Source organism: Antennarius striatus, chromosome 19, assembly GCF_040054535.1.
Source record: "Antennarius striatus isolate MH-2024 chromosome 19, ASM4005453v1, whole genome shotgun sequence".
Classification (NCBI taxonomy): domain Eukaryota; kingdom Metazoa; phylum Chordata; class Actinopteri; order Lophiiformes; family Antennariidae; genus Antennarius; species Antennarius striatus.
Window position 1 is genome coordinate 6,569,168 of NC_090794.1, and position 14,972 is coordinate 6,584,139.

The following is a 14,972-nucleotide window of genomic DNA, read 5'->3' on the forward strand; positions in this document are numbered from 1 at the left end:
ATGCTAATAAAAGCCCTTCAACTTCAGTTAGATCACTCTGCAGAGCAATTTAACTGTAATCTAACGACTTTAGAGCAGACACCAACAAGACGCACACACACACACACACACACACACACACACACACACACACACACAGGCACACACTGAGCAAGGCTTCTATGTTGGAATGATCTCATCTTGAGACTGAGAGATGATGTCAGACTTTAGATTAAGACTAGGCTACTGTCTTAAGGGAGGTATTCATGCTTTTAGAGGCACATGCAAATGTGCGTGTGCGCGTGCGTGTGCGTGTGTGGGGAAACTCTGGGTGCGACGCCAGTGCACCACAGAACCATACAGAGACATACAAACATGCACACACACACACACTCACACCTACAAGCAACTTGGAACTGCCAATCAACCTGAGGCGCATGTTTTTGGAGGTGGGAGGAACCCGGAGAACCCGCAGAGAACCCACGCAGACGCGGGGAGACCATGCAAACTCCACACAGAGCGGGACTCGAACCCAGACCCGCCTTGCTGTGCGGTGACAGAGCTACCCACTGCGCCACCGTGCCGCCCATCAGCTACATTCATACATTAAAATATGTGATTCTCCATTCTCCATCCCCAGAGAGATTTTTTTTACCCATCCCAACATCTCCCACAGGTGTTTCCTGTAAGATCTCCAAATTCCACATCTCTCCTTATTTTTCCTCTTTGTTCTCCCAGAATCCCTGAAATAATCGTTTGATCTGATTTCCTCTTCTTCCTCACCCTCTCTCTCTCTCTCTCTCTCTCTCTCTCTCTCTCTCTCTCTCTCTCTCTCTCTCTCTCTCTCTCTCTCTCTCTCTCTCTCTCTCTCTCTCTCTCTCTCTCTCTCTCTCTCTCTCTCTCTCTCTCTCTCTCTCTCTCTCTCTCTCTCTCTCTCTCTCTCTCTCTCTCTCTCTCTCTCTCTCTCTCTCTCTCTCTCTCTCTCTCTCTCTCTCTCTCTCTCTCTGTCTCTCTCTCTCCCTCCTTCCCTGGTGATCTCATTTCCAGGATGTCTGTGATGTCTTGAGTCACACATCTACTTACCGTCAGAGGAGAGGAGAGGAGAGGAGAGGAGAGGAGAGGAGAGAGAGGAGAGGGGGACACACCCTGATGTGACCTCGTTGTGAGCCCTTTCATCTTGCGTACATGTGAGCAGCGTGGTGACATCATGTTAGGTGTGTGAGCTGAATACATGATTAAAGGGCGGCAACAACAGAAACATTCGGGGTTTGTCCTCCATCCATCATGCAGCCATCCATTCATCAGGTCTCATTTTTTAGCCCCTATTTTGTCAGTTTGTCATTTTTAACTACTATTTTAAATTAAGTTAAATTTTAGCTTACCTTTAATTTCTTTTACATTATTATTACATCAGCAGAAACAGGGCATCGTAACTTGAAATAAATGAAATATAAAACACTTAAAGTAATATTTTAAGCTGTCTGTTTGTTATATACTAGCTGTGTTTGATCATTTTGTATTTGTGTGTTAGTGTACACCCTGATTTAGCTGTTTTAATCTCCTTGAGGATGTTTGGAAAGCTTAAAACTTCATTTTATTCATGGGTCACAATCTTACTGACTGTTTGCTGTCTGGTGCTCAGCAGCACACAAATGAGTTTTAACAGCTGATAAGAGCCGGTTTGAAATAGTTCAAGTGTACATCGTAAAAACAAAACAACGAGCTGGAGAGCCCTAAAATGCTGCTTACAGCTCAATGGGCTTCATAAATGTTAACTCAAAGTCTGTTATGTAATCAATCTGATGTGCTCTGAAGGCTTACTGATCATTGAAAGTCCTAGAAGAAACATTTGCTCATCATCGCTGCCCATTTAACTCTGTTACAAGAAAGTAAAATTACATTCATGATGTCTGGAATACCAAAATGGGAAACAGTTCCTCGACCCCAGAAGCCTGGTTTAGTGTGTGCCTGCAGAACAGGTTTTATTACTTTGATTAGGTTTCTTGGAACGGCCAAACAACAGCAACTCAAGCACAAAAAGATTACCTTACAGCATTAGTGAATCATTACAGTTGTTCAATTTATGTGTCCATTTTGATTGGCCTTTATGCACAACACTTAATTATTTATATACATGGGTTTTCCTTGGAAGAATGAGTAAGTGGATTTCAGTGGTAAACATTTCAGGGGTGAACATTCTGATTTTTAAAAAAAATATTGTTTCAATGTCTTTAGATGGTCTTGATCTCAGTGCAAGTTATTGGAAAAACTTCATTATTTTTTTTGTTTAACCCAGGAAACACAAAGCAGATAAGCTGCAGTCTCATCTACAAGAAAATGGATGATGGATGGATGGATGGATGGATGGATGGATGGATGGATGGATCTATATATGGATAGCAATAAAAATACTCAGTGAGATGACGTAAAAAGTACAGGGAGGAAGACGATAATTAAATAATAAAGCTATTCGAAGGACGCATGTTTTATATTCTTCCTAATCATCCTCTGTGACTTTCTTCTGCTTTGTGCTGCAGGTCAAAGGTCAGACAAGAACATCATTAGCAGTCAGCTGAACCTGTGTATACGTGTTGGACTAATTTGTAAGCAATGTAACCTGCTCTTTAGTAATGGACCAACAATTTGTTTTAAACTGGGAAATACTAACAGCAGATTTTGAGTGTGTGTGTGTGTGTGTGTGTGTGTGTGTGTGTGTGTGTGTGTGTGTAACCACAGTGCCACTATTTGTAATCTCAACAGATAACAAAGGTTTGAAGGTCTCTTGTCTCCACAGTAAGAATATAAATATTTTAACATCCTACATGCTTAATGGTTAGGCCCCCTGCTGCGCTGCTACACACACTCACACACACACACACACACACACACACACACACACACACACACACACACACACACACACACACACACACACACACACACACACACACACACACACACTCATGTTCCATATAATAAAACAGTGAAACCACCCACCCTGCAGTACAACACAAAGAACTGACAGCCCTCCCCTCCATCCTTCCTCCTGCCTTTCATTGGCTGGGAGATAAGGATGCTGGCAGTGTCTTGGACCAATGAGACGTCTCCAAGGTGATGTCATGGAGGCAGCATTGATGCTGTTGCTGATGCTGTTACCCGGCGCCTGTATCCGTGCATCCAGATAGGGGCAGCCATAGTCAGCGGACCATCAGCAGCAGCAGAAAAGACACAGGGGGTAAGTGAGCATAGCAACAACACACACACAAACACACACACACACACACACCTGCTCAGTCACACGTCTTCACTCTTTTCTATACAGCCATTAAGTTGTGATGCACTAATGAAAGCTGCCTACATGAGTGTGTTTGTTGGATAATAGTGGCAGGGTGTAACAGGGTGAGTGTGAGGACGGTGATGATGCGGTAGTTCCTGCTGACAGAGAGGAGAAGAGGGAGAGAACTCGGTGCACCAACTGTGAGATGTGTAACCCCTCATCTATTACTGACCTTCCATATGAGCAGATGCGGCTCCGTGCCTGCTATGGAGGAGTGGGTGGGTTTGTACATGTTAGCATGTTAGAAATGTGTGTGTGTGTGTGTGTGTGTATGTGTGTGTGTGTGTGTGTGTGTGTGTGTGTGTGTGTGTGTGTGTGTGTGTGTGTGTGTGTGTGTGTGTGTGTGTGTGTGTGTGTGTGTGTGTGTGTGTGTGTGTGTGTGTGTGTGTGTGTGTGTGTGTACTCATGTAGTACTGAGGATATGACTTTCCAAATATTACAACTAGAATACAAAGAGATAACAATACAACAGTTCTAAATTGTATTTTTGCCTTTAGTGTCTATTTACTTTAGGCTCCTCTGTGTTTGTATTATGTGTGTAACAGTTCCTAGGTAAAACAGGTGGAACAACACAGTAAATTCACAACCAACTGGGTCACAATTGCTACTAAAAAGGATATTGATGGATTTAAAGGGCTGAATTTGACAAATGCCGGTGACGTTTAGCAGGAAGTTTAATTCTGTTACAGCTAAATCTTCTGGGTGATCCTAAATATAATGAAACTATTGGATATACAATTAAAGCTGATATGTAGCACTAAAAGTATGTGTGTGGTCGATTGTATGTGCAAAATAAAAATGTTGCATCCGTTGCCATTTCTGATGTAAAGCTACGCTCAGAACAGCGAGACCTTTAACGCAGGGATGCTAAAGGAACCTCGGGGCTGAGGTTTTTCTTTTTTTAACCGGCCGGTGCATGTTTTGGAATACAGTATCAACATATTAAGTACTGAGATCTATTATTTTTTTGTTTATTAATTTTGTTTTTTAATTAAAAAATGAAGATTCTAAAACCTTATCTCATTTGGTCCCATAAACAGAGAGTAATTAAAGTGTTGCCACCAAGGCCCGAAGGTCCTTTTAAATGAAATTAACTTCTGTTCTTAACACCAACAATACAAATGCTTCAATAACATGGTCACCCTCTGGCTTCTGGTGAGGAAATAGAATAAAACAAACACTCCTCTAAATCCAAACCCAGTAAATCCAGAATTTAATTCTGTCACCATTACTACATATTCCAAGAATATGTCTGCAAAATTAAATTAAAAAAATAACTGAAAGGGCAAAAAAATAAAAGAATTAAAAGAAATTTGTGGATTCAACCCTTGAACGAGATCCACTTTGAAGTTTGATGTGTCCTCCAAGCCACGCCCAGATTCACTGTAATCCATCAGGATTATGTGTAATTTATTGGCAAAAAAACATTTTAATAAAGTCACAAAAACGTTTCTGAATTTGCACATTAATCCTGATTCACTCCAGTGATTAGCTTGTTATTTTACACAACTACATAGTTATCAGCCCAATTTAGAAATGCTGATTGAGAGTGTGTTCCTTCTGACAGACCTCCACTCTTTATGCTAAACTCAGCTAATGAATATTAATGAAACATTAATAATCATGTTTCCATGTATGTTAAAATTGAAAAATAAGATCATACTTTATGAATGATTATTTACCAGCCATGTTTTTAGAGTCTGTATTACCTTCAGCAGACACAGTGAGATTCTAGGAAAAAACTTCTAAAATTATTTTTGAAATAACAAGTAATAACCAAATAAAACTGTATGTATTTGTATGTTTTACATGAACGTTACTCAAACATTGTCTGTTTTAATGGAAATCTTTCTCTCTGCTTATTCACAACAAATGCATCTCCGCTCCCGCAGAAAGTATTGATCTGAAATCGGGTGGATTCATATAATGAAATGTGTGTTTGTGCGTGCATGTGTCCATGCGTGTGTGTCTGTGTGTGTGTGTGTGTGTGTGTGTGTGTGTGTGTGTGTGTGTGTGTGTGTGTGTGTGTGTGTGTGTGCGCGTGTGTGTGTGTGTGTCTGTGTTCCTTCAGTGCACCTTTACTCCCTGATTAGTATGTGATGCACTGCTCCGTGTTTAAAGTCATGTCATGTATGATGCATGTGTTTGTAGTGTGTGACCTTGTGCCTGTATGTTCCACTAGGAATAGATAGATAGATAGATAGATAGATAGATAGATAGATAGATAGATAGATAGATAGATAGATAGATAGATAGATAGATAGATAGATAGATAGATAGATAGATAGATAGATAGATAGATAGATAGATAGATAGATAGATAGATAGATAGATAGATAGATAGATAGATAGATAGATAGATAGATAGATCTTTGACGTTGTAACGTGCAGTGGGTCTCTGATACTACTCCTTATTCTCTTCTCCTCAATACCTGATTACTGTGGTGCCCACATAATGAGACATTGATTAAATTCAATTAAATCTTCATTAGTACTGTGGGGCGATGCTGGATTATCGGAGGATGAGATTAGCTGTGTAAGAGACAAGCGCCATGAAGTATCCTATTGTAGATCTCATTCATGCTGAGCTGCAGTATTTTAAGTAACTGATTAAGTACATGGGTACTTGCATCCTTTAACTCTAATGGTCTTACTGATTCAAAGGTTCTTGAAGCCTGTATGACATGACAGTGACCACAGCAGCTGTCCATCAATTCAGTGTTGATGAGCCCATCTGACGAACAGGAGCAGGCAGCGATGGCAGATGGTGGGAGGCACGACTTCTGACGCTCTGCTGCCTCTGTTTGATTCAATCACTGTTTGGATTCATTCTTAACTGGATTATCCTTGGATTTCATGCAATGTAATACCAGTGAGCTCCGGGCTCCAGTCGGCCTCACAAGCATGTGTTTGCTGTGATCACACCCAGCACAGCTCCGTAGAAACATTTGAAGGTTTGGTTTACCTTCTAGCAGGTGGTGAGACAGACTGGTGTCACGAGTGTTGGCTTGCTTTGTGATTTCAAAGTCCTTCTTCATTTCATGCATCTTGTCACAGATTTAAAGCTACTTCTCCTGCATATGTTGTGGCTTTGGTTTGCTGCGGAGGGCTTGGGGGAAGGAAAAACACATCAAATGTGTTTTACTTCTTACTTCACTTGGGAAGAGTTCAACACTAAAAGTTTGAGTTCTCATTTTTGAGTCCTCTGCAATCAGGAGGGGATGTATCTCATCGAATCTGGATATGAGGCGGGAGTTTTTATGACATCACAAGGCATTTGGTATCTTTTAGTGATCGAAAAAGAAATATTTGTTTGCCATCTGTGATAGACCTCCATTGAGCCTGGAGTGAGTTTTCAGTTTTGGTTCATTTTTCAAATAAAAAGCAAATATGACACGTTCAGCAAGGTGCTATGTGTGCAACACTAAACACACAAGCGTAAATGTTATATATCCTTTGTGTTGGTTTGTCTACAGCAGATCTTACTTTGGTATAATAGTGCTGATTGAACAATTAGCACTGCAATTGGTCTGCATTGGGTCTCTGTCAAAAAAGTGGTGGTCTAGATCTCATTTTTGTTGTGATTTGATTCTATGTAGATAAAACTGCCTTGACGTAACGGATTAATTTGCATATTTATTAACATTTTCTTGAATCCTAGTTTTGAACTAATAAATGCTGGCATTTTTACTATTTAAGTTGTCGACATCGTTTTTGTAACAGTATTGAAAACATTTAGGACACAATTTTTCTTTTATTATTTCTGGATTTTTAACAAAAGGACAAGGATAAGAAATACCTAATAGGTCATTCATGTTGAAGAACCACATCACATGTCTGAAGGGGATCTTTAAGCCTATCCTCTAGTTGGCTGTTTGCAGAATTCTCCTTTTCTTGGCAAGAAATAACCTCTTCTTATGCCCATATTTTTATTTTTTGGTGCTTACATAAGTTCTCACATTCATTATATGACCATTCAGGCTGCTTCTCACCACCCTCCCTTCTGTTCCTCCTTCTCTTGGTGCCCTTCCCTCCTTGACAGACTGAGCAGGATCTGCAGTATCCCTGGAGAATTACATACGCAGCGAGAAGATGACTTTGGCAGGTAAATGCAGTTCTACACCTCTGAGCTGCAATCTCCTGTATCTACTCATTCACTGCTCATGATTCAGCTCAAAATAAAGGGCTTGAAAAGCATGAAGTGTAATTTTAATGGATTGTAAAAATGGGAATGACATCATTCACCCATAAATGTTGTCCTCAGCCTATAAAGAGAAGGTCAAAGAGCTCCCCCTGGTGTCTCTATTCTGCTCCTGCCTGAACCCACAGACTGCAGAAAAACCTGCATACAAGGCAGAAGGTGACAACTGCACGCACACACACACACACACACACACACACACACACACACACACACACACACACACACACACACACACACACACAAACACACAAACAAAATGCATGATAATCATATATTAATGATGTGGAACACTGCTTTTCTAATGTGATTTATTGTAAATAACATAGCAACAACCCGTCCCCACAGATGCAGTGGACCTGGGCTGGTGCGCCATCAAAGATGTGGAGGTGATCAAGCTGAACAAGCGGGCATCAGGCCAAGCTTTTGAGGTCATCCTCAAGCCCCCTTCTTTTGACGGCGTCCCAGACCTGAACACTTCCATGCCACAGCGCCGTGACCCTTCCCTGGAGGAGATCCAGAAGAAGCTAGAGGCTGCCGAGGAGAGGAGGAAGGTGAGAAGATTACAAGCAGTGTTAGAGAATCCTAACGTGAAACCCTAAACCCAGGTTATTTGTAGCCCATCCAGCCATTGTCAACCCATCTGACAACAGCCTTTGTGGGCAGCATGATTTATCAACACAAGAGAGAAAAGGGTGGCAACAGATAAAAGGAAAGAGGGAGGGTGGGAGTTGATGGAAAGGAAGGGAGGGAACACGAGCAGAGGGAAGATGAAAAGAGGGACATGAAAGTACGAGGGCAATCATGCAAGGACACATCGACAATGGGTCATATTCATCAAGCCGACAGGACGGTGGGGGGAGGAGGACGAAGGTAAAGAAGAAGTGTGAGAGGAGAATGTGTTCTACAACCATAAAAAGATGTCTGAACAACAGATCACAATCACTTGTTGATTGCATACTTTAACGGTCAGCAGCATTTACTCATATTCTTAGAAATAGATTCCTCATATATCCATAATATTTCATACTATATTTCATAATATTTCAGATCATGGATATATGTTGTTTTGTAAATGACATGCGTTTGATTCCTTGTGTTTGCATTCCTTCCACTTAAAAAAAAAAAACTCTTTATGTTATAGACGTGTAAAAAATTTAGTCAGGATGTAACTTGTAACTCCTCCTACAAAGGGGGCGGGGCCTGCACCCCTGGTCTCACTGCTTACGTTAGTTTGAGTTCTCAATGACAAACAGTTAAAGATATTTTATTTTTCATTTCACCCTTAAGTTATAAAAATGTCATGAATTAATGCTTGAGTTTCAAAGCTGCGATCTCAGAGGCTTTGGGATGACGATTCAAACTGTCATCAGTGATCAATACACATTTCCTGTTGCACTTAGGAAAGGAGTGTTGGGTTTCCTTTTCCTGGCTTTGTCTGCAGGTCAGTTAATAGAGCGTGTCAGGTGTTTGCGTACAGCTACAGGTGTGCTTTTCCTTTATCCCACCCCTTCGTTCTGCCTCAAATCACCAAGGTCACACCTAATACCCTTTTTATCGTTAGCAGTTTAACGACCTGATGATTCATCCTCATTGTCCTTTAACTCCCCTCAGTGCCAGGAGGCTGAGCTTCTCAAGCACCTGGCAGAAAAGAGGGAGCACGAGCGTGAGGTGATCCAGAAGGCCTTTGAAGAGAACAACAACTTCATCAAACACGCCAAGGAAAAGCTTGAGCAGAAGATGGAGGTGAACAAGGAGAACAGGGAGGCCCTGCTGGCAGCCATGCTTGAGAGGCTGCAGGAGAAGGTAACATCCTTAGGATTCAATTCAATCTAACCTTCACTAATAGAGAAAAATGTGCTACAGGCAATGTTCTTGTTTGCGTGCGTCCTTGCGTCTTTGATGCACACTTTTTGACAGGGACACACGATCATCAGACAACGTGTTTTAAATGCTTACAATAAAAAAAAAAATCGATTCTACCTTTTTCCACGATATAAAATATAAAATATAAGATATTACATTTAATTGTACCATTTACCACACAAAGACTCCACAAAACAGGACATTATTATTTTTCCAAGTACGCAATTAATGTGCATGTGAAAGTCGTACTAATCTTACACAACGTGGTGAGAAAGTGCAGCTGAGTGGTTTCATTGAGGCCTGCAATTGAATTTTCTTATGAGTGCAAATGAGGCTAGCCTTCCACATTAACTCTGCTTTCTATTTTAACATTTCTCACATGCATGTTCAGATCTAATGAATAATTCATCATTCGGATATTGGAGGTTGGTTCTCCCCTGCCATCTCACAAACTGTTGCTGTTGCTTCATCCTGCTGCCATCTCCCTCATCATCATGCTAATCTATTCGTAGATGCTGATGACTGATGTGTCTCTGTTTGTCTGGCAGGACAAACACGCTGAAGAAGTGAGGAAGAACAAGGAGATGAAGGAGGAAGCCTGCCGGTAGATGAGCGGAACAGGGGAAGAGGAGAGTCAGGTTGTGTGTGTGTGTGTGTGTGTGTGTGTGTGTGTGTGTGTGTGTGTGTGTGTGTGTGTGTGTGTGTGTGTGTGTGTGTGTGTGTGTGTGTGTGTGTGTGTGTGTGTGTGTGTGTGAATATAAAAGGGAATCAAAACAGGGCAGGCAAGATGAAAAAGAACTCAAAAGCAAGTGCAATGGCAAGAAAGGGTGAATTTTCATATTTGGTGTTTGCTGTAATAATTCTGAAAAAGCTGTACAAAGCTATGCCAGCTATTGATGTTAAAATTCAAATAGAATTTTTTTAAAGGAAGTTTGAGGTGCCAACAAAAATAAACTGCTCAAATGTTTAAAAAAATAGATAGATAAATAAATAATGGGGATTGTTGTTTGTCAGGGAAGCTGCATCCTTGTTTGAGGTAACAGTTTAGACCACAGTCGTGATTCCTGCAGTTTCCACAGTCACAGCAGGAATTACAACACCCTGCATGTAATTTTGACCAAATTGCACAGAAACCCAGCAAAAAACGACCGTTTCTTTCCGGTTAGAGTGTTAGCTGCGATGTACAGAGCTGCAATCTAAGCTGTTACCTCACTGAATGTGAAAAAAGATGTGATGTTCTTGAATGAAAACAGACAGGTGTAGTTTAGGAACCATAGTCACTACAAAATACGTTAAAGCCCAGTCTTCTGTCTTGAGTGTTTAATTTGCAGGATATTTACCAGTCAAAATATAAAACCGAACATAACACACAAGTCTCTGCTGTTTCTGAATTAAAAATAAAACTAGATTCCCCTGAATCCGTCACTTTCATGCTAATTCTTCATTGTTTCTACTGTTGTTCGGTCTGTCTGGAGACATCCGTGCGTCATATGGTTCATGAATATGAAATGAAGCATCAGGCTCCCATCTGCAGTGTTCCAGGGGAGAAAAGGGAGCAAAAAAACTTGAAAAGGGAGGAGGCTATGCTGCCTTCTGCCACTTTCAGGCTGTTTGCAAAAAACTTTTACTGTAGTGTAGTTGTAGATCAGTCACATGCATATGAGTCTTAGATTTAGAGCACTGATTGCACTCTTATTTCATTAAGCACAACTCAAAAGCACATATGCGTACATGAAAGGTTTTGAATATACAGTAGGCTGAAACAACACGAATCAAAGCAACAAGAATTTAGAATTAGAAATATGTGAGTCTGAGCAGTGGTCCCTTCGCTTTGGCATGTGTCACTATGCTGATTGTCAGATTATTGTTTAGCCTCGACCTAAAGAGTAAACAAAAAGATAACTTGAGTTGCTCAGTCATACTGACTTGATTTACCTGTGTGGAATATTTGCACTGTAAGAGGAGAGATAGTGAATATATTGGTAGAAGGATGCTGGACATGAAGGTAGTTGGTGTGAGAGAAGACGATGTAGAACACAGGGTTAGATGGAGGACACTGGTTCGCTGTGGCGACCCCTGAAGGGAAAAGCCGAAAGGAGAAGAAGAACGGGGGAGTCCTAACGCGGGGTTTGTACTTGTACTTTGTACTCTTTGTGTTGCTGTATATCTTCAAGGCTGGATTGGTTGTATCTGTTTGGCATGGTCAGTAAAAACAGCTCGACTGAATTCACGCTTCGCTGTCGTTCTCATCATTTCTCATTTAGCAATCGATTTTGAAATGTATCATGACACTTGAATGTATATAAAGGTGTGACATAAAATTTGTCACAGATGTAACTAAACTTTGCAAAATATTTTTTTAACTGTTGGTATTTGCACTATTTGGGTTAAAAAAAATTATTGAAATTATTTTTTTGTAAACTCCCACATCTCCATCCACAGTACATAATATAACATGAACAATTTACAGGAAGTAACTGGGTTAAGTGTGCATATTTTACACTACTGCATTAAAGTATTTGAATATTTATACAGTCATGAAGCTTTAAACAACTCACTCAGTTGTATTTGTTTTCCGACTTCATACATTTCAAATGGTTTAAACAACAGTTAGATTAGACAATGGGTATAAAAAGGAATTTTAATGAAATAAGAATAAGTTTATTATAAGATATGATTTAAAAAGAACCATCACATATACAAGAAATTATACAAGAAAGGAAAAATTTTTAAACCATCCAAACCAGTAAAGAATATTCCTGTAACATATAAAAAATACATCCTATAATTACAATAACACACCAAATTACCGTAATGACTTGATCATTCAGAGAAAATGAATACAGTATATTTTAATTCAATAATAATTTGAATAAGAATAAGATTAATAAGAATAATCTATCATAGATTTAATTATAAAAAATGTCCATTATGTGGAATTATTTGACAACCTACATCCAATCAGATTTGTGTGTTCTTCCCAATCAAAAAAAAGCTTTATTCACTATTTTTTTACCCCCAGGGGGGCAGAAAGGGAACTTGTTGTATTTCTCATGTGCCACCACTGCTATCAACATGTTCATGCAACAACTAAAACTGATTGGCTAAGATCAATTTACATAGAGACATGCTGACCCTTTTCACCACACACAAATTCAGTTATAAGGTGGTGCCAGTTTGCTGAGAGAGGAGTGTGTTACTGTTTGTTACTGTGTGTTAATGTTACGGAACGACACTGGGCCTCACACAGGTACAGCCCACTGGGATGATCTCCGTCCCCAGCTGGAAGACATATCCTGTTGTCACCTTCCTCGCTCTTCTGTTAGTGTGGCTCCGCCTGTGGACTCTGGTATGAGATGGGAACATCACTGACCATTGATTACATACCATCATTAAAACAGCATTAAGCTGGTCTTGGGATTCCATTCAATTCAATACAGCCAATATATCTGTTTGTAACATATTCACACTGATTTTAGTAAAGGGATGTTAATCATATTACAGTAATATAACTACTACATATAGAAATGGACGATAAAATTGGATAACATTTATTTTGGTTTTGATTCCCATTACTTCAGAAATTTATCATCTATTTTTCTCATAATTTATATTTAATTTCTTCATTTTTAATTGATTTTTTTATTTTTTTATTAACATTTGTCAGAGTCGAGGTGTCATGTAAGTCCTGGAGAGCAGTGAAGGTAAAATAATATCCACATCTTTCATTAAATTCTACCTCTCTGTTCTTGTTCTGATCGTTGCATCATCTGGAGGAAGAGAAGTGCTCTCCAAATTATAAGTCATGTCCGTTTTTAGCATCACCTACCACTGCAGCATTAACTTAGTATCCTTAGTATTAAAAGCAAAGGCAAAACCCAGCATTGTTAACAGCTTTAGACTGCGCTGGCTGACCTGTTGAGGACCAGGACTTGGTAATAGATGGGTTGAGCCACCAGAGCTGCATCCTCTTCTTCCCCCTGCATGGTCAGACAGCCAGAGGTCAGACAGTGGGCATGAGAAATCTGCCTGGGCAACCGAGATTCCACGGTGGATTCTCTGTAGACACAGATGTAGTGGATTTAAGGCTTCGAAGGTTGAAAACAGAAAACTGCTGCAAAGCAAAAAAATGAAAAACACCGTCCAGCGGTGACTCACCTGTAGGCCCATGGTGACAGAGACGTGTTGGCGATGGCTGAATCTGTCTTGATGGCGATCTGAGGCATTACTGAAGAATCCAAAAGCAACCGTATCATCTGGTCCCTCCTTCTGCCTCCGTGTCTCATCCTCACAGAAGCCCTTTGGCCCCTGGTGGCCTGCAGCAACGAGGCCAGACCCAGAACCAGCAACGCTTTCAGTACCTAAATACAGGAACACCCACCAGACAGATAAGAAATACAGCAGAGAATGGAGAAACAACAAACTGAATTTAAAAAATTAAACCAATATAATGAAATAAATAGTGAAAATCAAATTTCAAAGACATATCATAAATTTTAATCATTTAACTGGTTAAAGAGAGTTATTTCTAATATTTTATTTATGGATGGTCCATGAGATTTGGTTCTGACATTACTCAAATATGTAGTATGAAATTTGTAGTACAAAATCAAAACCTTTTACCCCGATTTAATTTTTAATTTACTTTTTTTTTTTAATTTTAATTTTAATTTAATTTTAATTTTAATTTTAATTTAAAAAAAAAAAATTTATCTCATAAATCTTCAAGGTTTTCTTTGAAAAGTAATATAATTTGTTAGATTTTAGGTTTCTCTGCTCACCTGCTGCATGATGCACTGCCGTCCTACACTATGTCGACAGATTCTGTGTATATACATATATATATATACTATATTTCCAGGCAGACTGTGTGAATTGTGTGGTTCATTCCTGTTATGACTGTCATGGATCTAAAAATACACACATATACAAGACGACTCATCTCTTTACTGTAAGCATTTCTTTATCTCCAAAAGCATTTCTTAATCTTCACACTTTGTTTGCATATTACAACATGCATTACTTCAAGTGTTTGAATTGTGTGTGTGTGCGCGCGCGCGTGTGTGTGTGTGTGTGTGTGTGTGTGTGTGTGTGTGTGTGTGTGCGTGCATGCGTGCGTGTGTGTGTAAAGGTAAAGAAGTATCAAGTTCACAATCCCACACATAATAATCTAGGTCAAGTGCTCAACCTGATATTGCAGGTTCTGGTAATTCATCAGCACAGCTTCTCATCAGAGACGACCCTGTGATAACATCTCCTCTCAGTGCAGGAAAAGGAGTGAAGGCTGTGAATTGGAGCACGGTTCAGGGTGAGAAGTGATTAAAAATGCTCAACCGACACCAAGAAGATGTACAACGGGATGTTCCTCACATATAAAATAGAGTTTAGAGAGCGGTTGTCCTGTTCTGGATGACCAGGAAGGCCTTTCATTACAGTTAACATAGAATGGAACGCTGCTTCGACTGCCTGTAAAAATCTTTTGGTTCGGGATTTATAATTATGGTGGGTTGGGGAGGGTCCAGTTTTTCCTAACCCTGTTCCTACATCCACCTGCTTCCCATCTCTCATCATATGGAGCCTCCACCTACT

General features: G+C 40.0%; 2 protein-coding genes across 2 annotated transcripts; one reads left to right on the forward strand and one right to left on the reverse strand.

Annotated features, from left to right (window-relative positions):
- Nucleotides 1-3,101: 3,101 nt before the first annotated feature.
- stmn4 (stathmin-like 4) lies at nt 3,102-11,593 on the forward strand. Its single transcript, XM_068342555.1, has 6 exons — nt 3,102-3,214; nt 7,359-7,421; nt 7,581-7,676; nt 7,866-8,071; nt 9,132-9,323; nt 9,932-11,593. Exons 2-6 carry the CDS (start codon nt 7,409-7,411, stop codon nt 9,989-9,991), a joined length of 567 nt encoding a protein of 188 aa, XP_068198656.1. The 5' UTR covers nt 3,102-3,214; nt 7,359-7,408; the 3' UTR covers nt 9,992-11,593.
- A 1,012-nt stretch (nt 11,594-12,605) lies between these two features.
- il17a/f3 (interleukin 17a/f3) lies at nt 12,606-14,173 on the reverse strand. The gene is given in 5 exon segments (XM_068343303.1): nt 12,606-12,729; nt 13,276-13,369; nt 13,372-13,442; nt 13,542-13,744; nt 14,165-14,173. Coding segments are annotated over 5 exon segments (501 nt in total).
- Between the last annotated feature and the right edge of the window lie 799 nt (nt 14,174-14,972).